The following is a 27308-nucleotide window of genomic DNA, read 5'->3' as shown; positions in this document are numbered from 1 at the left end:
TATTCAAGTTGACGTGTTCAGATGAGTTGCGTGGGGCAACTATAATTTAGATTGTTTCACAGGTGATTCTGCTTGCACCCAGGGTTGAGAACTGCTGTGTGGACTGTTGACTTTGTTACCCTGTGCAGGTTTTCCTGTGGTGTTCCCAAATGGAATCTGTATGTTGGAAAACAGATAATGATATGAACTGGAATACTTCTAGTAACACAGTATGGAAAATTTGGGACCTAAATTGAGCTACTGAAAGAGAACATTGCTCTCACGGAGAGAAGAATACAGTAAGAGCAAAAGGCATTTAGGCAGAAATACCCTAGTCTGAATAGACGGGCCTATCCAGAACCAACTGCATTTTGGAAAATAGGGGTTGTTTTGGGGAATTAGGCAGCCCTCTGTAGTCTTGGGAGGAGGGCAGGCCATGCTTAATGCTTTTCTGGCACAGGGAAGTTCTGGAATAAGGGGTTGAGTGAATTAGAGAGAGCAGGCATCTTGCTTTTATTTTATGAGAGAAAAGCAAATGACCAAAAGAGGCTGAAAAGTAAGAAACTTTTCCAAGAAGGCATTCCAGTGCTTTTGCTTTCCAAGCAATGCAATGGCCGCATCTCCAGCCTCGTATAGCAAATGACCTTATTGTCATGACTCTGAGTCAGAAAGGTTAAGAGGTTTGGTTCTCTCGGGCAGATAGGGTTATAAAGAGGGTGGAGTAAAGTCGATGAGATCTTTTTTGAACACCATTCTTGCATTATTTCACTTGTTGGAAAACAAGAAAAACAGAACTATTAAAAACTAAAATACATTTGACTTACAAGATTATATCAGTTTAAAGTGCACAACATAGTGATTTGATACTTTTATAGATTACGCACCATACAAAGTTATGATAAAAACATTGACTCTATTCCCTATGCTGTACCAGACTGTTTACTGCATCTTAAGAATTAATACTTTTCTTATTAATCCCCATTCCCAAACCTAAATAATTGAGGTTTTCTCTACCTAAATTTAGAATAAAAATTTAAATGGAAACATAATGTACATGCAGGAAACTATAGAGGTAGTATGTATTTGGTTTGATTAGTTTGGGGAAGGAATAAACTACTACTGACCATTGTGAGAACAAGTCAACCTAGAAAACATGAAGCTTAAAATATTTTTTTAAAAAAGGATTTTTTTAGGAAAAAAATCTTCATAAGCTTCTTGCTGGTGGTTTTAGTTGTGATTTGTTTTAGTTTACCTGGTTCAGGATGGCCAACATCTTAGCAGCCTTGTAAGTTTAAGTCCCTCTGCTGGGTGCAGCAGGGGATGAAAATGACTAACATCAGTTATTAACCTCAAGAGGCTTACAATCTAATATGGAGTTTAAAGTTACTGCTCAACACATGGTAGTAAAAGGTGAGGTTGAGAGAGAGTAAAGGAGAAGGGAAATGATATGGTTAGTTTTAATTTAGGCTCCTGGTATGAAGAACAGCACTTTGTTGTATAATACTGACGCTATGTATAATAGACACTTTGTTGTATAATGATTTGTGTTTGGCGAGTAGCTCCAGGCAGTAGTGAAACTTTGCTTTAATTTTCCTCCCATTCAGCTTGCTCCATAATACAAATCTTCAAAACACAGAGATGCTCATTTTTTGTGTGTGATAGTAAATTATTGTTTCCAGTTCTGTGTCTAGTTCAATAACTGAAAAAAGGGCCTGAATACAAGTCTTCATAAGTTAAAAATGGTTTAGTTTGTTCTGTAGCACTTGTGCTTAGGAGCCTCATGAGAATTGTCAGAAAAACATATGTTATTGAACACAGCAAAAGGCTAACAAATTTGTTGCTACTAAAACACAATGTCATGATTTTAATCACATGATATTGTCTGTGAGATATTACAGATTTAGAATGATGTATTTTAATTTGCTTTACCTGGTAGCAGGGAGGTATTTGGTAACCAGAGAAGAGGGGGTACTCTGCTGTAAATTAGATGCCTTTTTTTTTTTTAAATGGTTGTACCGGCTGTGGAAGCTCCTAGGCTAGGGATTGAATCTGAGCCACAGCTGTGGCAAAGCTGGATCCTGTAACCTACTGGGCTGGGCCAGGGATCGAACCTGTGCCTCCTTAGCGACCTAAGCCACTGCAGTCGGATTCTTAACCCATTGCACCACAGTGGGAGCTCCAAGATGGCTTTTATTTTATTTTATTTTATTTTATTTTATTTTATTTTATTTTATTTTATTTTATTTTATTTTTGTCTTTTGCCTTTTCTAGGGCCGCTCCCGCTGCATATGGAGGTTCCCAGGCTAGGGGTTGAATTGGAGCTGTAGCTACTGGCCTACACCAGAGCCACAGCAACACCAGAGCTGAGCCCTGTCTGCGACCTACACCATAGCTCACAGCAACGCCAGATCCTTAACCCACTGAGAGCAAGGCTGGGGATTGAACCCACAACCGCATAGTTCCTAGTCGGATTCGTTAACCACTGAGCCACAACAGGAACTCCCCAAGATGACTTTTAATGATACCTTTATCTTCCTCTGAAAACCTGACACCACTTTTATTCAAATTGTTATGACTTGAATCAATAATTTCAGTTTATGTGTTTACTCTCCATATTCTTCTTTGAGTTTCATTTCTTTTGACTTGCTTTTCACTGGCAGCTCAAGAACCATAGACAGATGTGAAATATGTTGGACTATATTTGCTGAGAAGGTGATTTTGTATCTTATGATCAGGGCAGGATTTGGTTCTGTGAGGTAAACTGGAAAATGTTCTTTTTCTTTTTTCTTTTTTTTTTTTTTCCGGAAAATGTTCTAATTTGGATCTTATTGGCCTAGATTTCCCATCTTATCCTTTTTGCTTAGAGTTGAGGATTTTCTTGATGGAAACACCCAAAAGAGTTTCAGATAATCAGTTTTTATCAACAGATGGGCAGGAGTGAGAGTAGATATTCCCCATGGGTCACCAGAGTGGATGGATGAGGTACTACCATCCTTCTGTTCTTTCTGAAATTTCTTGGTGGAGGCCGACTCCCTGTCCATTTGGCATTTGCTCTCTAATGTCATGGCTAGAGAGAGCTGCTCCTGATAAGGTCGGCCTAGTTATCAAAGCCACAGCAGACCCTTTAAAGGAGCATTGTAGATTCCTATTGTAGGTGGCGACGAGGGTCTGTTTTTTATCTCTGGTCGCAATAGAACAAGGTATTTTGAGGGGGTGGGAATGAGGAGAGTGTATGTGCAAATGAAGTACATGGTAATTATTAAATATCTCCAGAGTATTAGTCATATTACAGGCCATAATGACTCAGAACATGTGTAAATATCAAGGGGGCTAAAAGGGAATAGAAAATTCGGGAGAGCGTGATTACTGACCATGACAACTGGTGCCTTTTGGCAAAGATAGATATTTCTGGCATTTTGAAGAGCTGAGTTGCCTACACTGTTTTTCCTAAGTGAAGAGCTATCTTGTGAAGTTCTGATATTTTGATAGCCATAGTGGAATAAAATAGTGTTTTACAAGGTGTGTTCAGAATCCCCTAGATTAGTTATTTAACGTACAGATTTCTGGCCCTTTCTTGGGCAATCATCAAAATTCTTTATTCTATAGATTTTTGAAGCTTACCCTAACCTACTGAATAAGAATACCTGGGAGTTGAAGTTGAGAATCATGTACCTTCTGGAATTAGGGCCCAACACTGAAAGGGCACAACAGGGCTTCTGTGTGTTTTTGCCAAAAAATGCATCACATTATTCTAATGATGACAAAGCATCAAACAAATCTAAATTGAGAGACATTCTACAAAATAATTGTTAGTACTTTTCAAAAGCGTCAAGGTCATTTGAGACAAATAAGACTGATTAGAGGAGACAAATGAGACATGATGAGGAAATGGAACTTGGGATCTTAGATTGGATTCTGGACCAGATAGAGGACAGCAGTGGGCTAATTGATGAAATTAGGATAAGGTCTCTGGATTAATTTATAGTGTTGCATCAATGTTAATCTTAATTATACTTAATTTTTGAAGATTAATTTATTTTGAGTTTGTGTTCAGTAATTTATATCTGTATAAGCTTTGTTCCCTTGCTCTATATAGCCTTATGATCTTTATTGCCCAAGCCAGGTAGATTTTCAGACCTTTCATAATGATAGCGTGTGAATTCTTTTAAGCTATATGCACCTTTTTTTCACATGCAGTCCTCTGGTGGTGTTGCCAGACAATGAAGAATAGTGGTCCTTTTTTCAAACTTATTAGTGAGGTATGTAATTTAGTGGGTTTCTACCAGCACTTAAAAAAAATAAATGGGATAGAGAATATCAGTGCAAGATAGAGTAAGGTTAGGTATTGTTTCAAGAAACTTCTGTTTCATTTATACATGTGATATGTTGCATCTGCACTGAGTGGTCACATAAAATCTATTTTGTACTCTTGCCATTAATGAAAAGTTTGAAAGTTTCTGTCTTGAGAGCTATTGGTTTTGTGAAGATAGATGAAATGGTCAAGTGTTGTGTTGTACAGATAACTGATAAGGAATTTAGAGCATTTTGTTTGACACCTCTGGAACATTTGAGGGCCAGAAATCAGAGGGTTGTATAAAAGGCAAAGGATTTTGCTGCCTTTGGGATCTTATTAACCTTTTGCATTTTTAGTAGACTACAAGTCCTAGTAGTGATCTGCAGGAAAATTATTTAAAGGCGCAATGCCTGGTATGCCTGCAAATAAGTAGGTCTGTTGTGGTACCCAATCCTGCGCTTTGTTTCAAGGACAGAATTTGGCTGCAAAACTTAAGGGTGTCCTGGAAATTACTAAAAAACAAACAAAAACCAAACAAAACCTTAGATGAGCCAGAGCAGATGGACAGAATGTGCCAGGGAAGAACAGAGCAGTTGCTCAAGAAGCAGGAAGTGAATGTGTCTCATTGCTATTGTGGGCAACTTTCCAGATGCTTTAGAGCAGGAGTTGTGTGTGAGCGTCTTTTCTCTACAACTTTTGCACTTTCTGCTGAGAAGAGTTTTTGAGTACTCTGCTGTCTATTAAGTTATTTTAAGAATGGAGTTTGAAGTGCTGTACACATGTGGTCTTCACACCACCCAGCAGGGGCCCTACTTGACCTCCAGCTTTCTTGGAGAAGAGGTTCTATGAAAATATCCTTAGGAAAATATTTTGTTACGATTATTTTTTAACATTTGAATTTTGGAGAATTGTATTAGGAAAGAGTGGACTTTTTAAGATTGATGGGATCTGGGCTTTATTTCTGGCTCTGCCACTAGTTACTATTTAACAACAGCCAAGTATTTGACTTTTCTCAGCTTCAGTTTGTCTTCTGTGAAATATGAGGCGGGGAAGGGGGGGAGGGCGTATGCCTCTGGGATGTTGGGAGAATCAGGTGAAATAGAAAATAGGAAAGAGCTGTGGTCTCTACAGACCACTTTACAAATGAAAAGAAGGCAGTGATTATGTTACTGCTCTTCTCTAATCATTATAGGAGGGTTACATAATGGAGAGGGTTAAAAGGATGAAATTTTCATGGCACATTAAACAAGTCTTTTATACAGTTACTATAAAAACCTGTTAGGGAGAAGCTTGAGGAAGTTATCACATACTGAGTTAAGACTAAACTCAGTGCTTTAGGAATTTAGCTTTGGGGAGGTTTTGAAAGCAGGAGGTGGGGTTTTACACCCTATTTATTGAGTAAAACTGTTATCCATACTGGAGAAATTTTGCAAAATTAATGTAGTTGCTCATTCTGGTGGAAGTACAACACCTTAAACTGTTAAACCACTTAATTTGCCTCCTGCTGAAACATTGTGAAGTCGTGGGACAGGTGTTTTATTTTTAAGAGGATGGATATTGAATTTAATTTCCCTGAAACCATTGTAGTCAAAAAATTTTTAGCCCAATTTTTTGCTCTTTGAAGGTTAACTAACAAGATTATTCAATCAGGCTTTATTTAGTTGAAATAAAATCCTTTGGAACCAGCCCAGTGTAGTCTCAACTTAGTTTCATTTCCTGGAGGGTAGAATGTGGGATTCACCCTTCTCCCTAGTTTTTCATAAAAAGCATGTAGCTACTTCAGTGCAGGCAGATTTCAACAAGATGAGAGAACAAGTCTTTCTGGAAATCACTTTCGTCCCTTCATTCAGATGTTGTGAGAGTTTTTTAAAGTCCTTTTTGCAGTTTTCTAGATGAGCATTCACTTGTCAATCTTTTCTTTTCAAAACAACTTTTCCTCTTTTTCTGTCCTAAAAATATGCAGATATTCATGAATTAGTTTCCTTTCATGTGTCTATAACTGCATATTTCTTCAAGAATTGTACTTTAGTAAGATTGTCAGAGTTTCCCCAACCAACCCCATTCCAAGATGTTTCAGAACAGTACATTTTAATGTTTTCTAATTCTACACTGAAGAAATTCTTAAGAGTATTTAAGTCAGGTGATACAAACGGGACCCAAAGAAATAGATTCGTAAAAATACTTTAAAGAACTGTGCTGCCGAAACTGGTTTCCTTCCTAGTTAAAACCATTTCAGAAACTTCATGAATGACCTTTATTTTCTTCTCTAGCACACACGACTATAATTTCTCATGACTATTTATGGTCTGTACAGCCCTTTTCTAACTTCCTTTTTTTTTTTTTTTTTAATGTCAACGGGATATGTGTTTCTTTAATGGAAAATGTTCTATTTTGGGGGAGCTGCTTTTCCTTAGATAAGTGGTGGAGTTAGGGTGGGTGGGTGGGTGGGTGTGAGTGTGTGGAGGTTGCAAGATTGGAGAGTATTAAATTAGTGGATTGAAAGCTTGGAATGACAGTCCTGGTGATGACTCTCGAGTACAAATTCTTTTTATCCAAGATTAAAAATAACTATACCTAGAAGTTCTCTTGTGGTACATCAGGTTAAGGAATCCAACGTTGTCACTACAGTGGCTCCGGTTGCTATTGTGGCCAGGGTTCAGTCCCTGGCCCAGAAACTTACATGTGCCATGAACATGGCTTCCTCCCAAAATAGACAACAAACAAACAAACAAAAATCTTCTTTTGAAGGAAGATTTTATTCTTTTTTTCTAATTTATGGTAAAACAATCCTGAATTAAATGCTGAATGTATCAAGCCTGGGTTCTGAAACAAGAGAAAGGCAGTTCATTAACAGGGTAGTTCCAGGTCAGGGTTGGGGGGCAAGGCAGCTCGATCTTGGTACCTAGAGCAGGTAAGTCCTATGAGCGGGGCACTCTCCATGCTTGGGCCATTGCAGCCTCATGATGGGCCACACTGTGACGTGGAGGTGGGGGATTGTCTGCCATGCACTGTGTTGTCTATCACCTATCATCCACACCCAGTACTTGCTCTGTCCATCTCTTCCCTTTCCAGTGCTTTGGAACCTGATCACAGCAAGGATTTTGTTTCAGTGCTCCAGCTTCGCATTTTGCATTTATCTGTGTTTCACAGTAACTATGGAAGGATTACACTGTTTTTGACAGTTTTAGTTATCTCAAGTTTAATAACATTCTTCATACTTCATACTTAAGCTCCATCATTTGCATAACTGGTGGCATATACATCTTATTTTAATGTAAATTTTATTGAAGTATCATATAAATACAGAAAAGCAGCCAAATCATAAGTATAGCACCTGATAAATTTTCTCAAAGTGACCAGCACCCAGATCGAGAACCAGAACGTTATCATATTGGAAAAATTAGCTGACTCCTTGACACTGTTTCCCTTCCCCAACTTTTAATACTATAGATTAGTTTACCTGATTTTGAACTCCAGAATTATGGAATTATGCAGTGTACCCTCTGGTATCTGGCTGTTTTCACTTTATTATATTTGTGAGATTCATGCTGTTGATACATGTAGTTGTTCTTTTTCACTACTACATAGTAGTGCATTATTTTACTACAGAGCAAATTATCTCCTGCCATTGTGAATATATAGTCAGTAAAATATGGTTTAGCCATCGTACTAAAAAGGACTTAGTCACTATGTGATTTAGTTGTATTGTGATCTGATGTCTAATTGTTTTATTGCCATACAAGTTCTTTTATTTTAAAATAGGCAGCAGTTTTTCTTAAGAGAAAATATCAACTTTTTCTTATCACTCTCCCTTCCACTCCCTACCAGCTATAAAATTAATCACTTCCTCTCACCTTTGTGCTTCCATAAAAATTGATTTCTCTTTGTAGTTAACTCATATAGAGAGCTATTGTTCCTTATAAATAGTAGGGTTACATATCTATTTGCCTACCAAAGCCAGCACCTATCTTTAAATTCATGTTTGTAAACCCAGTTTCCAGTAGGCCCAGTATCAATCTGAAAACTAGGTTTGTTGAGAATTCTGGACTAGAGCCCTGGCTTAACAGGAGATTTTGTTGCATTTTGTCATTGTAGCCTGAGATTCCTGAATGCATCGGCAAACAAACTGGAAACGCTTCCCCCAGCCACACTTTCTGAAGAGACAAACAGCATCTTACAGGAGTTGTATTTGACAAATAACAACCTCACAGATAAATGTGTGCACTTGTTAACGGGACATCCCCGTCTGAAGATTCTTCACATGGCCTATAACCGACTTCAGAGTTTTCCAGCAAGGTAAAAGAAGATCCCAAAGTGCCGTCCTTCATGGACAGGATGGAGAGGCAAAACCTAAAGTGATTATTTCCCAGATAATGTAAAGCTTGTGCCTCCTGATTCTCTTCACAGCTGTCTTTTATGTAAGCCATCAGCATTCCCCTAAAGAGAAATGTGTTTCTTTTTCTGATATGAATGTATTCAAAGACCCAGTCACTAGGATGTTCTTATGATTTTGAAATAAGGTATGCCATTTAGTGAATATGTTTTTTCTTTTGCTTCTTTTTAACTGGTCAAGTTAATTAAAAAAAATTTAACCTAATATGGTGTGTGGGGATTAGCACATAGACTAGGATCCTGAGGGTTCTTATTTAGCTGTCAGCTTTTGTGTTTGTATTTATGGTATAAAAAGCAGTGGTGGCCTATGCAATCATAGAAACTGACATTAAAAAGAATTAGCAGCTCTCAGGAAATCGCACTTTTAATGCTATTTTAATTTCTGATTTGGGAGAGCAGTGGCATTGTCTCTTGCTTTGAGTGAATCTACACACAGCCTGCCCTGAAGGATTTATGTCATTGGCATGTATCCATTTAACAAGTTAGGTCTTGGAGCTGGTGCCCACATGTCAAAGACGCAGACACTCAGCCCTCTGGTATCCTGCTGCTACTACAACCTAGCATTGGGCCAGAACAAAGACTTGGAACAGCCTCCCTCTGCTGCCATCAGGGATACAGTCTGTGAAACCCTTGCTAAAGAAGGGAAGCCCGAATATGTATTGACTTCAAGTATTGCTCTGTATTTTTGTAGTATACATCTGTTTCTTTAGTTTTTCACTCATTTTGATGTTAATGATTAAACTTTTCTTTTTTTACTTGGGTGTACTTTTAATGTGGAATGATAAGACATTTTTGGAAGAAAACATGGTAGTCGCATAACAGTAATATCTCTGAAAGGGCTTATTGTCCTATTTGAGATGGTGAATGACTGAGCCCAGCTGGAGAGATGATCAACTCAAATTCGGAGGGCGTTCACTTCTACCCCCCAACCCCGGGACTGGTGCCAGTAGTAGTCACTCTGAATACAGAGAATTTGTTTTGACCACCTTCTTTCTATGTTGAAGGATGAAAGCTTCTTTAACATTTTCTTTTTTGGACCTGTTTTCTTTTCATTTCTTTCTTTCTTTCTATCTTTTTTTTTTTTTTTTTTTTGGTCTTTTTAGGGCTGCACCCACAGCATATGGAGGTTCCCAGGCTAGGGGTCAAATGGGAGCTGTAGCTGCCGGCCTACACCACAGCCATAGCAACTCGGGATCTGAGCTGTGTCTGTGCCCTACACCACAGCTAATGGCAACACCAATCCTTAACCCACTGAGCGAGGCCAGGGATCACACCTCCGTCCTCATGGATGCTAGTCAGATTCTTTTCTGCTGAGCCACAATGGGAACTCCCTGGACCTTTTTTCTGTATTTTCAGTTATTTTCCAGACTTCTACCCATTGACTTCTCCATATTTCTTTTCAAAATAGGATGACAGCATATTCAAATAATGATCTTAGAAATTCAAGCTATCATAGATGGATGACTTCATAGTCTGTGTATCTAGTGTTGTTTGTACTATATCCTAATATCATTCTAAACGTTTATGATAGTAAAAGATCTGGTTTACATAAAATAAAAACTTAGTTCTTGTATCTTCAGCATACCTTTATTTTCAAGATAAGAAAATAAAGTAACCTTTATGTTTGAAGAGATGACAAAGAGAAAAGTAATAAAGGGTTTCTTGCTAAATTCATGTGACAGATGAAACCATAGCGAGCAGAGAAGATACTGATAACTAAACCAGATGATTTAAATTTTAAGTTTAAGTTATACTCACTGGGAGTCCTGTCCTTGTTAGACTCCAGCATCATTAATAGTGGGAAAAGGGCCAGGGGAGCAATAGATACATTGTAAGAATGCAAAGGCAGGGGTTTTTTTCCTTCCAGATTTACAGAAAAATAAAAGAATTCCTAGAGTTCCCTGGTGGCTCAGAGGGTTAAGGATGCAGCATTGTCACTGCTGTGGCTCTGGTTACTGTTGTAGAACAGGTTCAATCCCCACCCTGGGAACTTTTGCATGCTTCGGGCGTGGCCAAAAAAAATAAGAAAGAAAGAAACCCTAACTCTAGCATTTTTCTTTATTTGGTTACTATAATTATGGATTAATGTTATTAATATTAACTATAGATTATAGATTAAAATATATAAAAGATACTCTTAAAAGTGTTAAAATATGTTAAGAGATGTTCTAAGGTAAGGTCAGAAAGATTCTCTCTTTGTAGATATTTAGCAGGATTTGAGAGAAATTTCTTCTGGGTATGGATTGAATTTGGTCACTGTCAGAAGGTTGAGAGATGATCCAGATGGGCCTTTCAGCATCCTACTCCCTACCATCACCTTGTTGTCCCAAATGATGTCAGAGAAATGTGAGGAATGGTGTTTTGGGAGAAAGCGTATATTCATATAAACCATACCCTTTTCTACTCCATATACCCTGGGGGTTTCAGTGCTGATACTAAGAAATCATATTCTCTTTTATTGGATTAACACTAATTTTTGACCCATTTAAGTAGAATTTTCACTAGAATTCAAACTAAGCTTCATAGCAAAGTGATTGTTAGGATAATTAATCCACACACAGAACTTTAATAGAAAAAGGACATCCAGGGGTTCCTGCTGTGGTGCAGTGGGTTAAGAATCAGTCCAACTGCAGTGGCTTGGGTCTCTGCAGAGGTGCAAATTTGATCCCCAGCCCAGTGCAGTGGGTTAAGGAATTGCTGCAGCTGTGCTGTAGGTCACAGCTGAGGCTTGGATTCAATCCCTGGCCCAGGAACTTCTATATCCTGTGGGTATGGCCATAACATTTTTTAAAAATGTTTTCAATTTGAAAAGTTGAAAGTTAAAAATTTTTGTTTTGTAGTAGGAAAGGGTATGTTAAAATACTTTGAAATGACTGTTACAAGAGAATTTTTAGAGAATCTTTAGAATCATGGTAAATTACCCTTTGGTTCTTATTGTCTAATATTTTCTTTCTAAATTTCCTTATAATTATTTTGTGACATGCCCACCCTTGGACTTTTTCTTTTTTTAGTAAAATGGCAAAGCTAGAGGAACTTGAAGAAATTGACATCAGTGGGAATAAACTGAAAGCCATTCCGACAACGATCATGAATTGCAGGCGCATGCACACAGTGATCGCGCACTCTAACTGCATTGAAGTCTTTCCTGAAGTTATGCAGCTCCCAGAAATTAAGGTAGGTGGTTCTATTCCTTAAACTCCAAGCTTCAGGTCCGCAGAGAGACTTTCCTCAAATTCGTCAGTTCAGGATATTTGCACCCTTGTTGGAGTCGTCAGAATGAAGACTTCTCAGTTGCCCTTGCTCTCTCCTTTGTAACCACCTGGCTACACTGCTGAGTCAGCAGAGGGAAAAATAAACAGTAAACCAAAAAACTGGACTGGGAATGGGGAAAAGTATATTCTGGGCTCTGTTCCTAACTATGGGGACATGAGGCTAGCCACATAGTCACCTCTTTTCCATCTGTCTAACAATGCTTGTCTTACTTATTTCCAGGGTGGTTATGAGGCTCAAAGACTAAATCAGGTTTGATAGCAGTTTGGAATAGTTAACAGTCCCAGTGCACACCACTTCTCCCGCAGCTCCCCTAATTAATAGCGACCACCACAGCCCCCCAGTTCGGAGTAATTTCTCATATAGATGAAGTCTCACTGATGTTATCATTACCAGACATTCAATTCAATTGACTGAAACTGGGAGAACAAATAATATTCCCATTTCATAGGCAAAGAAACTGAGGTACTAAAAAAGGAAGTGGTTTGAATAAATGAAGACAGCAGATTGGTGGCAGAGATATGCTGCAGTTCCTGGCTCCAAATCAGGGCAGTCTCATGGGACAAAACCAGTTCAGTGGAATGAAAGCTGTCTAACAACTTTTTGTTTTCTTTCTTTTCTTTTTCTTTCTTCTTTTCTTCCTCCCTCCCTTCCTTTCATTAGAACAAGGAGTAAGAAGTTCTTTATGATTACTTTTTCATTTGCATCTGAGCATTTCTGATTATCAGTTTTGTGCTTACTAAAAAATAGCTCTGGTTTGGAGTTCCCGTCGTGGCGCAATGGTTAACGAATCCGACTAGGAACCATGAGGTTGCGGGTTCGATCCCTGCCCTTGCTCAGTGGGTTAAGGATCTGGTGTTGCCGTGAGCTGTGGTGTAGGTCACAGACACGGCTCGGATCCTGAGTTGCTGTGGCTCTGGCGTAGGCCGGCGGCTACAGCTCCAATTAGACCCCTAGCCTGGGAACCTCCATATGCCACAGGAGTGGCCCTAGAAAAGGCAAAAAGACAAAAAAAAAATAGCTCTGGTTACAGACTTGGAGCATATTCTAATCACCTGAAAAGGAACAAAAGTCACCCTCTTTGAAGACACTTTAGCATGAACAATTTTTCACCACAGGAGTTTTTATACATTATATGGTTGGTCTGTGTACAAGACATTTTATAAGTGTGTGCTTGAAGGCCACGAAATATCTTACTTTGAGCACACTGTCATCTCAGACTGTGGCATTTTAGAGCACTTACTGTAAACTAGCAGAAACATTTTACTTTTACTTTGTAGTATGTTATACAGTGGGTAAGAGATAGGGCTCTGAAGAGAGACAGATCTAGAATTGGATCCCACCTAAAAGATAATTAATTGGTCCATTTCCTCATATGTGAAATGAGAGAATTAATAGTATTTCCTTTACACTATTGCTCTAAGGCTGAAATGAAATAATACATGTAAAGCATTTGAAATAGAAGTGGTGCATAGTAAAGACTCCGTAGATGTTCACTATAGTGAACTGCAAGTCGTTGATGTGGTTCAACTCTGATGTTGATTATATGGAGCAACTGTTTTGACTGATGATCAACAAACCTAGGAAATCTGTTCCTTAAGCAAATGCTTCCTTGCCTGCAGCACAGGAGCAATGTTGACAGCTAAGCTTTCCAGGGGCGGCTCTGCTGCTCATTATTGGATGGGGGCCGTGGTATCTTCATCACCAGGGGCTCATTAAACTGGGGTCTGTGCACATAGGCAACCCTCACAAGATCTCAAGACTAACCTCTGTTTGTGGGTCTTACTTTCTGCACCTGTCGTTTTGTCTGTTTGTTTGTTTTTTCTTCCCTTTTTAAGGCTGTGCCTTCGGCGTATGGAAGTTACCAGGCTAGGGGTTGAATCAGAAGTGTTTGTTTTTAGTTGCAGCTGCCACAGCCATAGCCACAGCCACAGCAATGCCAGATCCTTAACCCACCGAGTGAGGCCAGGGATTGAACCCGCATCCTCATGGATACTAGTTGAGTTCATTACAGCGGAGCCACAGCCAGAATTCCTGCAACTGTCTTTTAATGTTAAGTGTCTAGTTTAAAATACAGATGGACATTTAAACATTTCAAGTTTTGACTAGATTTTTGCAAAATATAAATCTTGCTCTTTGAAGACGAATCTTCTTTAGACCTTTGTTTGGATTCCTGTATTCTAAAGGTGGTGCCTTTGTGTTTTCATTTACTTCCTTCCCCTGTTGTCCTCTGTCAATACCCTGCTTCATGCATATTGTATCTTAGCATTTTCCTCATGTTAACAATGTCCAGTCTTTTAAATCCAACTCTTTTATTACCAAGAGATATTTTGTTGTTGAGGTTTTATTTGGGGAGGTGGGAATGTTGAGCAATATCAAGTATCCTTTATGTACAAAAGTATGCATTTTGCAGGCCTGGACAGATAGTGTTATTGAAAAAGTAATAGTTACATTGTTTTAGAACTTTAGGTTGATATTTTAATGCTTTCTCATATGACAATATTTTAAGTTGCTGAACAAGTATTTATACACATTTAAGCCATCCCAATGATAGTAAAATTCTTGGTAAAAATAATTATTGTACCTCAAATGATAAATATCTATGAGACTCTTTACTGCAAACTGAGCCCAAGGGCATGTTTTTAATGTAAAAGAAATCATCTTTTCTAAGTTGAAATAACTCAGCCTTTATTAAAAATGGATCATTAGGGAGTTCCTGTCATGGCTCAGTGGTTAATGAATCCGACTAGGAACCATGAGGTTGCGGGTTCAATCCCTGGCCTTGCTCAGTGGGTTAAGGATCCAGTGTTGCTGTGGCGTAGGCTGGCGGCTACAGCTCCGATTAGACCCCCTAGCCTGGGAACCTCCACATGCTGCAGGTGAGGCCCTAGAAAAGACAAACAAAAACAAAACTGTATTATTGAGTGAACAACTCTAGATATATTCTTACTACTTCTTGAAAACAAAGTACAGTAATTGTAAAGTACTTCAGAAAAGGTATTTAAATCATTGCAATTTCAGAAACTTAGCAAATAACATAATTTAAAGAGGGATGAGATTCTGGTGTATTAACTAATGGATTCTTTACTAGCAGCCTCATCTTTAAGACATTAAAGGAAAATGTTTATTCACAGCTTTGTTACCAAAGCTTTAAAACCAATTATTATATAAGAGGGTAAATAAGTCTCTTCACTAAAATATGTGTGCTAAAATGTCTTTTAACATGTAAAATTAGCCCATTATTCATGTACCCCTGAAACAGACTATATGCATCCTCTAATTTTGTTTTTTTTTGTTTGTTTGTTTTTTGTCTTTTTGCCATTTCTAGGGCCGCTTCCCACGGCATATGGAGTTTCCCAGGCTAGGGGGTCGAATCGGAGCTGTAGTCGCCACAGCAACGTGGGATCTGAGCCGCGTCTGCGACCTACACCATAGCTCATGGCAACGCCGGATCGTTAACCCACTGAGCAAGGCCAGGGACCGAACCCACAACCTCATAGTTCCTAGTTGGATTCCTTAACCACTGCGCCACGACAGGGAACTCCATGCACCCTCTAATTTTGGATAACATTTAAGTCTAGACTTTTCATTTTAGTGCATTCGGTGAGGTGTGATCATTAGGCATCAAACTCTGTACTTGGGCAGGAAGGTCATATAAGTTGTCAATAGGAAGAAGGTGAATTTTTCTGAGTTTTCCAGAGAACTTAAGTGGACCCAAAGTTGTATTTTGTTTCTTAGTATTACTGTCTTCACCTTTGTTTAGCATTTTCAAATTAATCTTCCAGCCCGCACCACCAGTCCTGTGTTCCTAGAGCAGGTTGTGTTCTGTTCTGATTCTAAAATAGAACTCTCTCTGGATACAGATTGACTCTCAGTCGGCTGGAGAGGAAAACTTAATCCCAGAGTCACTGCATAAGCCAGACTTGACTTGCCTGGTCCCAGGCTTAAGTCCACCGTTAGGCTACTAGTGCTGAAGAACCCATAAAGCAGAGGTGGCTGTGGGTGTGGAACTCAGTTCTCTTGCTCAGGAGCCCTTCACCTAACCACATAGTCATCACATTGATAACACAGGAGTTTTGCAACAAAACCCAAGCTTTTAGTTGAGTTAACTTCCAATAGTGACTTTCAAACATTTTTGGAAATGTGGTTTAAGCAGATGAAATGTGTGGCACATATGGTAATGAAATTGAAATCTAAACACCACATATCAGCAACTTTTGTCAAATTTTCCATGTTTCTGTGGTGTTCTGATTCTAATTACTGGGCATACAGCGTCTTTTTAAAGTATTTTAAATTCTCTTCAGAAGGTTATTTTCATGTTTGTGCCATGCACAGTAAATCACTTGTATAAGTTGAGGGACCTCATATCTAGGGTCTGTGTTATTTTCACCAGGAAGTGGAGTTACAGAGTATGTTTAATATGCCACACTCTTGAGAACAATGGCAACAGGAAGTTGAATTTCCCTTGGAATTAAGCCATGTTTGTTGTTGTTTCTCAAGTGAGAGAAAGAGAACCACCTCAGGTATGAAAGACAAAAGAGCATGGGGAAATGGCTGGGTCCCAGTGGATGAAAGAAAAGGGATTGATTCTTTGGAAATAAGGATAGTGGAAATAAAGACCAATAAGGGTCCAGTTGGGTGGAATTGTTGACCTACCAGATTTAAAAGATCATATAAGAGGCAATATCGCAGAACCAGGAACCAATAGCAGTTGTCATTATGATCCTAAAATCTGGGTAAGTAATAGTTAGTTAGGAATTTTTCTAACAGTTGGGGAATCTGGCATCCATTCCTATTTGGGACAAGAGCTTACGAAAAGGGAATGAAGCAGTTTACCAGGAAGTGGTCACTTAAACCACTTTTTTTCCTGCCTCTCTGACAATGGACCAGTAGAAAGCTAGGACTGCATAGTTTGTCTCTCAAATTTGGTGTAATAAATTAACTCAAAACTAATTTGTTTGCTTGTTTATTAACTCTAGTTTAAAAAATATTTCAGCAGATCTTTTAAATATCAGAGCCATTCCCTTTCCAACAAAATACTTCATGCATCTTATGAAGTGGCTTATGTACACATACAGGTAAACCACTGTTCCTCTATGAGCTCATGAATATTAAAAGTATCCTTTTAGAGATGCTCCTGGAGAAGGGAGCACTTGTGATCATGATTCCTCAAAGAAATTACCTGGGAAAGTTACCGTCATGCTGTTCAGCTTCTTCTATCCCTGAGGGTAAAGAGAAGTGAGCTCATCCTCCCAAAAATCTGGGATACAGCCTGGAATCACCTATAAATTTCTTTCAAGTCTCTTTTTGGATCTAAAATTACATGCCAATTTTGTGTTCTACTTTTTACCATTTCTTTTATTTTTATTTTATTTTTTTAGGGCCACACTGGAGGCATTTGAAAGTTCCCAGGCTAGGGGTTAAATCAGAGCTAGTTGCTGGCCTGTACCACAGCCACAGCAACATCAGATCCAAGCCATGTCTGCGACCTACACCATAGCCCATGACAACACTGGATCCTTAACCCACTGAGTGAGGCCAGGGGTCAAACCCACATCCACATGGATACAAGTCAGATTTATTTCCACTGCACTGCAATGGAAACTCCTCATTTCTTTTAGTTTTTATGTAAAAATAAAAGCTCTTCCTCTCCATAATCTTTGAGTAACACTGAAGCTCTCAGAAGCATGGGCCAAGTGTCTTACAATTTTGTAATATACCACTGAGACCTCTCAAGGGCACACATAACCAATTTTAAGAAGTAATGATGTGGACTTCCTGTCCCGGTGCAGTGGAAACGAATCTGACTGGGAACCATGAAGTTGTGGGTTCAATCCCTGGCCTCACTCAGTGGGTTAAGGATCTGGCGTTGCCGTGAGCTGTGGTGTAGGTCGCGGACACGGCTCAGATCTGGCGTTGCCGTGGCTGTGGTATAGGCCAGCAGCTGCAGCTCTGATTAGACCCCTAGCCTGGGAACCTCCATATGCCGCGGCTGGAGCCCTAAAGAGACAAAAAAGACAAAAAAAAAAAAGAAGAAGAAGTAGTGATGTAAAGGAATTGCTTACTTTATATAGGATGCATTTTCTTAAAGTCAAATTTTGCAAATAATTTAGGTTTTTTTTTTTTAAGTATAGTAGATTTACAATTTTGTGCTAATTTCTGCTGTACAGCAGAGTGACTTCATTATACAAATATGTGCGTTCTTTTTTATATTCCTTACCATTATGGTTTGTCCCAGGAGATTGGGTATAGTTCTCTGTGCTATACAGTAGGACCTTGTTGTTTATCCATTCTAAATATAATAGTTTGTGTCTCCTAACCCCAAACTCCCAGTTCATCCCACTCCTTCCCTTCCCCCTTGACAACCACAAGTCTATTCTCTATGTCTATGAGTTGTTTTCTGTTCTGTAGATAGGTTCATCTGTGCCGTATTTTAGATTTCCACATATAAGGGATATCATGATGGTATTTATCTTTCTCTTTCTGACTTCACCTAATATGATAATCTCTAGTTGCATCCATGTTGCTGCAAATGGCATTATTTCATTCTTTTTTATGGCTGAGTGGTATTCCATTGTATATATGTGTCACATCATCTTAATCCATTCATCTGTGGATGGACATGTAGGTTATTTCCATGTCTTGGCTATTGTGAATTGTGCTGCAACGAACATTGGAGTGCATGTATCCCTTTGAATTATTGTTTTGTCTAGGTATATGCCCAGGAATGGGATTGCTAGATCATGTGGTAGTTCTATTTTTAGTTTTCTGAGGAACCTTTATACTGTTTTCCATAGTGGATGCACTAACTTTACATTCCCACAGTGTAGGAAGGTTCCCTTTTCTCTATTTTCTTTGGCATTTGTTATTTGTAGACTTGTTAATACTGCCCCACTGTAGTTTTGATTTGCACTTCTCTGATAATTAGTGATGTTGAGCATCTTTTCATGTGCCTCCTAGCCTTATGACTTCTTTGAAGAAATATCTATTTAGGTCTTCTGCCCATTTTTTGAATGAGTTTGTTTTTGTTGTTATTGTTGAGTTGTATGAGCTGTTTGTATATTTTGGAGATTAAGCCCTTGTCAGTTGCATCGCTTGCAAATATCTTCTCCCATTCTGTAGCTTGTCTTTTTGTTTTTTTGTGAGTTTTTTGTTTTGGTTTGGTTTTTGTTATGGTTTCCTTTGCTGTACAAAACCTTGTAAGTTTGATTAGGTCCCATTTATTTATCTTTTTTTTATTTCTGTTGTCTCAGGAGACTGACCTAAGAAAATATTGGTACAATTTATATCAGAGGATGCTTTACCTATCCACTTTTCCAGGAGTTTTATGGTGTGCGCCTATGTTTAAGTCTTTATTCCATTTAGAGTTTATTTTTGTGCATGGTATGAAGGTGTGTTTTAACTTTACTGATTTACATTCAGCTGTCCAGCTTTCCCAGCACCACTTGCTGAAGAGACTGTTTTTTCCCTATATTATATTCTTTTTCTTTTTTTTTTAATTTTTTTTCTTTTACAAGTTTAAGAATTTATTTTTATTCTTTTTCTTTTTTTGCCACACCTGAAGCATGCAGAAGTTCCTGGGCCAGAGATCAAATCCTGTGCCACAGCAGCAACCCAAGCCATTGAAGGGAAAACAATGGATCCTTAACCTGCTGCACCACACAGGAGCTCCCCCATTTTATATTTTTGCCTCCTTTGTTGAAGATTTTTTGGCTGTAGGTGTGTGGGTTTATTTCTGGATCCTCTATTCTCTATTCTCTCTTTTTTTTCTTTCTAAGGCCATACTTGCTGCATATGGAGGTTCCCAGGCTAGGGGTCAAATCAGAGCTACAGCTGCTGGCCTACACCACAGCCACAGCAACACCAGATCCTTAACCCACTGAGTGAGTCCAGGGATCAGACCTGCAACTTCATGGTTCCTAGTCGGTTTCGTTTCCTCTGTACCACGACGGGAACTCCTGGATTCGCTATTCTCCATTAATCTGTATGTCTGTTTTTGTACCAGTACCGCACTGTTTTGATTACTGTTTCTTTGTAGTATTGTCTGATATCTGGGAGAGTAATGCCTCCTCAAATAATTTGGTTTTGATGTTAAAGGGAATTCACTGTTGGGAGGAATGGGGTACTATTTGGTGGATGGAGGATTTTTTTTTTAAAGAAATTCTTACCCCAATTGTCATTTTTATTAAATTGTTGCCAATAAGGTTTCCTGTTTAAAGTCTAGTTCAGAAAAATCTCAGCTAGTGTATATAAATTTTGTTTTGTTTTATTATTATTTTATTTTATTTTGTTTTATTTTTGTCTTTTTGCCATTTCATGGGCCGCTCCCACAGCATATGGAGGTTCCCAGGCTAGAGGTCGAATCCGAGCCACGTCTGCAACCTACACCACAGCTCACAGCAAAGCTGGGTCCTTAACCCACTGAGCAAGGCCAGGGATTGAACCCGCAACCTCATGGTTCCTAGTCGGATTCATTAACCACTGAACCACGATGGGAACTCCATATATAAATTTGAAAGGAAAGTTCTTTACAAATCAAAGGTCTTCTTTTGCAGCTCCCTGAAAGGTGGGGAGGTTTAAACAATATACATTTCTGAGTAATTATAGACAATTACAATATTACATTGAAAAATAGAACTTCAGTGTTGACAGTAGGGTCTATGTCTGAAGTAAAAAATTTAGACTGGCTCACTTAATTAATAGTGAGCCAGTCTAAATTTTACTTAGATGTGTGAGCATCCTACAGTAATGATGTCTTAGCCTTTTATAACATTAGGAATATATAGTAGTTTAAGTTTTAAAAGAAAATTTGAGTAAAAGTTAAAATGAGAAACAATACATATATGTACATGTATTTTACACTTAAGCTAAAATGTTCTAGTTCCTATGTAACTATAACAGAGGGAGAGAATTCCCACTGTGGTGCAGTGGACTAAGAATTCAACTGCAGTGGCTCAGGTTGCTGCAGAGATGCAGATTTGATCCTCAGCCTGGCGCAGTGGGCAGAAGTACCCAATGTTGCTGCTGCTGCAGTAAAGGTTGAAGCTGCAGCTCATCCAGTCCCTAACCTGGGAACTTCCATATGCTCCAGGTGTGGCCATAAAATTTAAAAAATAAAATAAAGAGAGGGAGATAGTACAGATTACTTCCAAATGAGACACAATCTATAGTTCACCATTCGGCCCCTACCTGCCTCTCCAGCCTTACCTTCTGCTCTTAGGCACCACCATCTCCAGATATACCAACCACCCGTGGTTCATGACCTGATACACCGTGCATTGCTCTGTCTCCTGCCTGGTGCATGTGCTGTTAGCTCTTCCTAGATGCCCTCCTGTCCTCATCTGCCTCAGTATCTTTAACTTTGTTTCTTCACAAAAATCCCCTCCTGGAAAGCCCTTTCTGAGGTCTCAGTAGCTGCCCCTTCTCTGTCATAAATGTGCACACATGTATATCTTGCTGATCATAGCAGCTGGAGGTAGGTAGTAGTGTCGATGTCCCCCTCTAGCCTGGGGATACCTCAGGGTCAGGACTCCTGATGTCTAGCTTATTGTTTGCTGCTTAGTACATGTTAAATTTTTTTTTTTTTTTTGGCTGCCCCATGGCATATGGAGGTTCACGGGCCAGGGATCAAATCCAAGCTGCAGTTTCGTACTACGCCGCAGCTGCAGCAAGACCAGATCTTTAACCCATTGCTCCGGGCTAGGAATCGAACTTGGGTCTAGGCAGTGACCTGAGCCAATACATATACAATGTCGATCCAGCTGTGCCACAGCAGGAACCCCATAAATAAATGTTATTTTGATTGAATATATTTTTTTTCTTTTTATGAATTCAAAATGAAATTAGTGAACCTGTTTAGTAGAGGAAACATAAATCAGCAGCTTTTACCTTGTGTGGGCAAAGGAGTGAAAAAGATGGTTGTGGGTCCCCATTTTGGAACTACAGAGCTGTTGGACAGCAGAGTTCAGGTGGTGGACCAGCTGTGGTCTGAAGAAGGAAGAAGCAAGGGGTTGCAGAATCTCTCAGCTGACTGGCTCTGTTAAGTCAGTTTCAGGGCAGCACAGACAATATTTTGGCAGATAATATATAATACACTGTGGAGTTCCCACTGTGGTGCAGTGGGATCAACAGCATTTGCAACACTGGGATGTGGGTTCAATCCTTGGCCTAGCACTGTGAGTTAAGGATCTGGCATTGCTGCCACTGGGGCATAGGTCACAACTGCGGCTTAGATCTGATCACGGGCCCAGGAACGCTGTAGGCCAAAAAAAAAAAAAAAAAACAAAAAAACAAAAAACAAAAAACGCTGCTATGAAAATTGACGTGCCTGTTTCTTTAGTAATGTTTTGTGAGGAATCATAATAATGATATTGGTGCTCTTGTGATAATTACAGTTAAACTATATATTGGATTGTACTCTCATTTCTTTAAGATACACTTTATTTTTTACACTTTTGTCTAAATGTATTAGCAGTTATTTTCCTTTAAATCATGAGTGCCTTCTCAGCTATGAGTTATCTTTTTCTGAGGGTTGGATAATTGTGCTTTGAGTATTCTTACCAGAATTTTGTATTATAGCAAAGCAGTTTTTGTTAGCTCTATCCTAGAATGAGGCTGAAGGAGAGAAAGATAACATTTTAGACAGATTCAACATTCTATTTAACAATGTATTTCCAAGACATTTTTTTAGTGCATTAAACATAAATACATACATTAAACAACATAGAATATGTTGGGGCTATTTTTTTTTAATCAGGTCATGCCACCAAATTTTCTATTTTCTTATTGGTAGCTGTTGCAGTTATCCAGCCGGCAGGTAAAAGGCAAGGAGAGCTTGAAGAGCTCCATTCACAGAGAATAGCATGTGCAGAGGCACAGACAAATGAGAACATGACGCATGCAAGAATTAACTTCAACATAGCTGAATATGGAATACAAGGGAGCAGGTGGTGAAAGGTGGGGTGAAGGCCTTTGTTGACATGCTAAGGAGTTTGGTGGCCAATTGAAGTGAAGGGCAGCAGGGAGCTTGGGAAGACTAAAGCTAGAGTGTGATCAGATGGAATAAACCACCTCAGAGAATCACCCTGACCGCATTGTGGGGAGTGAGTGTATCCGAGAGGGAAAGGAGACCAAAAGGAGAGTTGGCAGCAGTGAATTAAAGACTGGGTGACTAGATAGGCCTGGGCAGGGGAAGTGCGTAAGCACCATCTGTGAGATCTCATTCCCATTGCCAGCGCTATCTTTGTAAATAAATACCCTACTGACTCATTTCTTACCTGGTCATTCAAAGAATGGCAATTTTACGTCTGCAGAACTCAGAGAGTTTAAATCTTTAGTGGTAACATTAAAAAACGTTGTTAGCCAGTTTCAAAAAAGTCTCTAATGGTTCAGAATGTCTTTAATTTCCACCATAGTGCATGCTCTGACCTCTGAATTTGTTTCTGTCAACCCCTGTGTTCTGTGTTGTCCACACCTGTCAGTCCTTAAGCTCATGTTTCATCACCATCAATAGTTTGTATTTACATCATTTGTTGTTTTTATCTGTACTGATGTATACTGACCAAACTGACAGAATAGCCCATTATTAACCAGTTTTATCAGTGTTTCCTTAAAATCCAGTTGACTATTCATGCAACCATTACTTATAATTAGAAAAACAAAACAAAAAGGAGATGACTATGTCCCTATTATTAACATTTAGGTTAAGTGAATTCCTGAACTTCTCTTCAAAGTATTAAGGTTATTAAAGGTGATGGGAGTGAAGATACAGAATAAGTGAAATGTAGTGAAATGTTATCTACGTTTACGGTTTTTTAAAGTTTTTTGGACATTAAATAATAAAGCTACAAAAGAATAGAATTCTAACACTGGTTGTGTTCAGGTGCTAAATTTAAAGTCAAGTTTTCTAATCCTCATTGTCTAACTTTTTATAATGCGGCTATAATGCTTTCATTATAAAAAGTAGTTGTTTAAAATTACAGTATACTTTTATATCATTGCTACTGTTTTGCAGCAAGGGTGTGAAACAATTTGTGTGGAAACATTGCATTGTTTGAAGTTGTTTGAAAACCTATTTCTCCAAAAATACAGATTTTCATTTTAGTCTCTGTCCCTCTTCAATCCAAAGAAATCCAAAGAAAGTTCTTTAAAGAATTTTCCAGATAAAAATGAATTTGTTGGGAGTTCCCATCGTGGTGCAGTGGAAATAAACCTGACTAGTATCCATGACGATGCAGATCCAATCCCTGGTCCTGCTCAGTGGGTCAGCGATCCAGCATTGCCATGAGCTATAGTATAGGTCGCAGATGAGGCTCAGATCCCAAGTTGCTGTGGCTGTGGTGTAGGCCGGCAGCTGTAGCTCCGATTTGACCCCTAGCCTGGGAACTTCCATATGCCATGGGTGCAGCCCTAAAAAAAAAAAAAAAATTGTCCATTTTGAAACTGAAATTCTTGGATACAGTTTGCCTTTCAGAGTCTTAAGATTTTTAACAGACTCTTTAGTCATTTAAAAAAATTATAAGGTACCAGCTCAAGCCAGATAGTTGAATGCCTTCCTTACCATTCTTCCAAATTGTGGGTTACACATTCTCTTATCAGAAAAGTTGCTGTTTGTTTTCTCTTGTGCATATGATCCTCCTTCTACCCTGGTCCTAGGTTCCATAACGGAAATGTAGCACTTCATTTTAGGATTTACCTCACTTAAGCTTTATGTTTATGAGAAAAGAGGTGTTATTTCCATTCACAGATTTCACATAATTTTTGTTCCAATCAGTAGGCTGACCCTTTTGTGGCCATTTTCCAAGTGAGATCAGGCAGAGCTGTTGGAGAGTCCTGCTATTGCATGTGTGGAAGGCAGGATCCAGTTTTGACTTTTTTCCTTGCATAGAGTAGGCAGGCCCACCTGCTAGTCTTTCACCAATTTCTCGTTTAACTTCTTTAGAATTATCTTTTCATTTTGAATATTTATTCCCTGTGTTTTCCTCCTCATTTTGCATGCTTTTGTTTGTTTTAAGAAAGCCTTTCAAAGTTTCATTTTGATGTTATAGCTGTAACCCTCATGGCCACACTAAGTGCAGCGTTACTTTGAGCAGTATGACAAACTATCTTTAGGATTTTTCAGTTAATGCTTAATTTTTAATGTAGAGATGAACTTAAAAAGATAAAGCTGGGGAGTATAAATAGCATGGATTTTCTGTGTTATTCAAAGAAAATAAAAATTTCAACTGCATTTAGCAAAGTCTGTTTTAAATGTTAATGGAAGAATAGTGGACAAACAGTTTTGGCCTTTGGCCATCATGGTATATAGTGAGGTGTCAGGCTCAGTCTCCTGCAAGAGTAGGAGCACAGGACTACCTGAGCAACTTCTCCAGCCCATCTCTTCTTGTTTCTGCTTGTCTCTTCAGTGCATCGACCTGAGCTGTAATGAACTAAGTGAAGTCACTTTACCAGAAAACCTGCCTCCAAAACTACAAGAACTAGACCTGACTGGAAACCCCCGACTTGCCCTTGATCACAAAACCTTGGAGCTGCTGAAGTAAGTGTTTTGCAAAGTGCTTCAGCCCCATCACTGTTCACTGAAAATGACATTTAGTACTTAGTGAAAACATTAAATGGAAAATGAAGCATCTGTTGATTTACTAGCTTTGTCTACACACATTTGAAGTGAAGTGATTTGTCAGTCTATAGCTCATCAAAGTGGGTGGACAGCCAAACATTTTCAAATAATTGGATACTCATGTGCCCTTTCAGAAAGGTTTTGAGAAAATATCCAGACAAAAAAAGAGATGAGGATGATGAATACAAAGAGGAAAATGGGATTTGAAGAGACAGGAGAGAACAGTAAACATCCTAGACATAAAGTAGTTTTAATGGACCCTTAAATAATATTATCCAAGGATTTAGTGCATACCAAAATTTGAAAATCACTTAAGGTCATTCCTGGATGGAATTGGTCTAATCAGTGCTTGTTTGTTGACATGTTAAGTACTTAATGAGAACATTGATTTCAACATATAATTGAAGAAAACTGCCTAAGTACATTCCTAGGGAAGGGACCTAGGCTCTCTCCACTGTTTGTCAGTATATGAAGCCTTGGCCCAAATCCCTCAGTTTTTTCATCTATAAGGGATCATGATCTACACATTTTCTGAGGGACTTTTCAGAACTAAAACATATTTCATCTTTTTACAGGTAACTTTTGGGTTTTTACAAATATGACATGTAATTTTGTGTTAAAAATCATTATATAAAATTTGTTAATAGGATTTCCCTCATAGCTCAGTGGGTTAAGGTCCAGCAATGGACATTGTCAATGCCATGGCACACAGTTTGATCCCTGGCCGAGACACTTCTTCATGCCATAGGTGGGACCAAAAAATGTGTTAATAAATGAAAGCTGTTTGGAGAAAAATAACAGTTGAATTTTAATTGCACACCGAAATAAATTCCAGTTAAATAGTTAAATGTATAAAATGCAGTTTTTTTAAAGTAACAAGAAATCATATGAATATATTCACAAACCAGAAAAGGACCTTTTAGGCAAAAAAGGATAGCAGGAGTGGGGGGAACCACAGAGAAATCAATATATAGATAGATAGTTAGAGATTGGTTTTGATATTTATGTTATATATATTTGTACATAAAAATAATTTTTTGGGGGGCTACCCCATGGCATATGGACTTCCAAGATCAGGGATCAGAACTGAGCCGCAGTTGTAACCTCTGTGGCAACACAGGATCCTTTACCCCCAGTGCTGGGCCAGGGGTCGTACCTGTATCCCATTTCAAAACACTTCAAAAACACCGCCTATCCCATTGCACCACAGCAGGAACTCCAAAAAAATACTTTTTTTTCACATAAAAGTTTTAAATGTCTATTCCAAAAGCTACCAAAAGTACATCTAAAACACAAATAATAAACTATGAAAAAACATCGCAGAAAATCAAATCATTAATATTTGGTTTTTTATTTTTTATTTTATTTATTTATTTTTGCTTTTTATGGCCATACCCACTGCATATGGAGATTCCCAGGCTAGGGGTCTAATCGGAGCTATAGCTGCCAGCTTACACCACAGCCACAGCAAAGCAGGATCTGAGCCGCATCTGTGACTTATACCACACAGCTCATGGCAACACTGGATCCTTACTCCGCTGAGCGAGGCCAGGGGTGGAACCCGCAACTTCATGGTTCCTAGTCAGATTCGTTTCCGCTGTACCACGACAGGAATTCCAGAGCATTAATATTCTTAATAGAAAATGTTTTTATGAACATTGAGTAAGAGAAGTACTCACTCAAACAGAAAATGAGTTAAGGATATTAAGTGTTAATAACCAAAGTCCAGATAGTTGCTTGAAAAGATCATGTGCAGCC

The 27308-nt window shown here is 38.7% G+C and overlaps 1 protein-coding gene across 1 annotated transcript in view; it reads left to right on the top strand.

Annotated features, from left to right (window-relative positions):
• The window catches only part of PHLPP1 (PH domain and leucine rich repeat protein phosphatase 1), a 217573-nt gene that overhangs the window by 170032 nt on the left and 20233 nt on the right, over window positions 1–27308 (top strand). The window contains exons 11-13 of the mRNA XM_047767008.1: window positions 8369–8569; window positions 11677–11839; window positions 25339–25469. Coding sequence (XP_047622964.1) covers window positions 8369–8569; window positions 11677–11839; window positions 25339–25469 — 495 coding nt within the window. The remainder of the gene's footprint in view (window positions 1–8368; window positions 8570–11676; window positions 11840–25338; window positions 25470–27308) is intronic.

The sequence above is a fragment of the Phacochoerus africanus genome, chromosome 2, assembly GCF_016906955.1.
Source record: "Phacochoerus africanus isolate WHEZ1 chromosome 2, ROS_Pafr_v1, whole genome shotgun sequence".
Taxonomy (NCBI): Eukaryota; Metazoa; Chordata; class Mammalia; order Artiodactyla; family Suidae; genus Phacochoerus; species Phacochoerus africanus.
The sequence above is the reverse complement of the archived record's forward strand: the minus strand, read 5'-3'. Positions and strand labels throughout refer to the sequence as shown.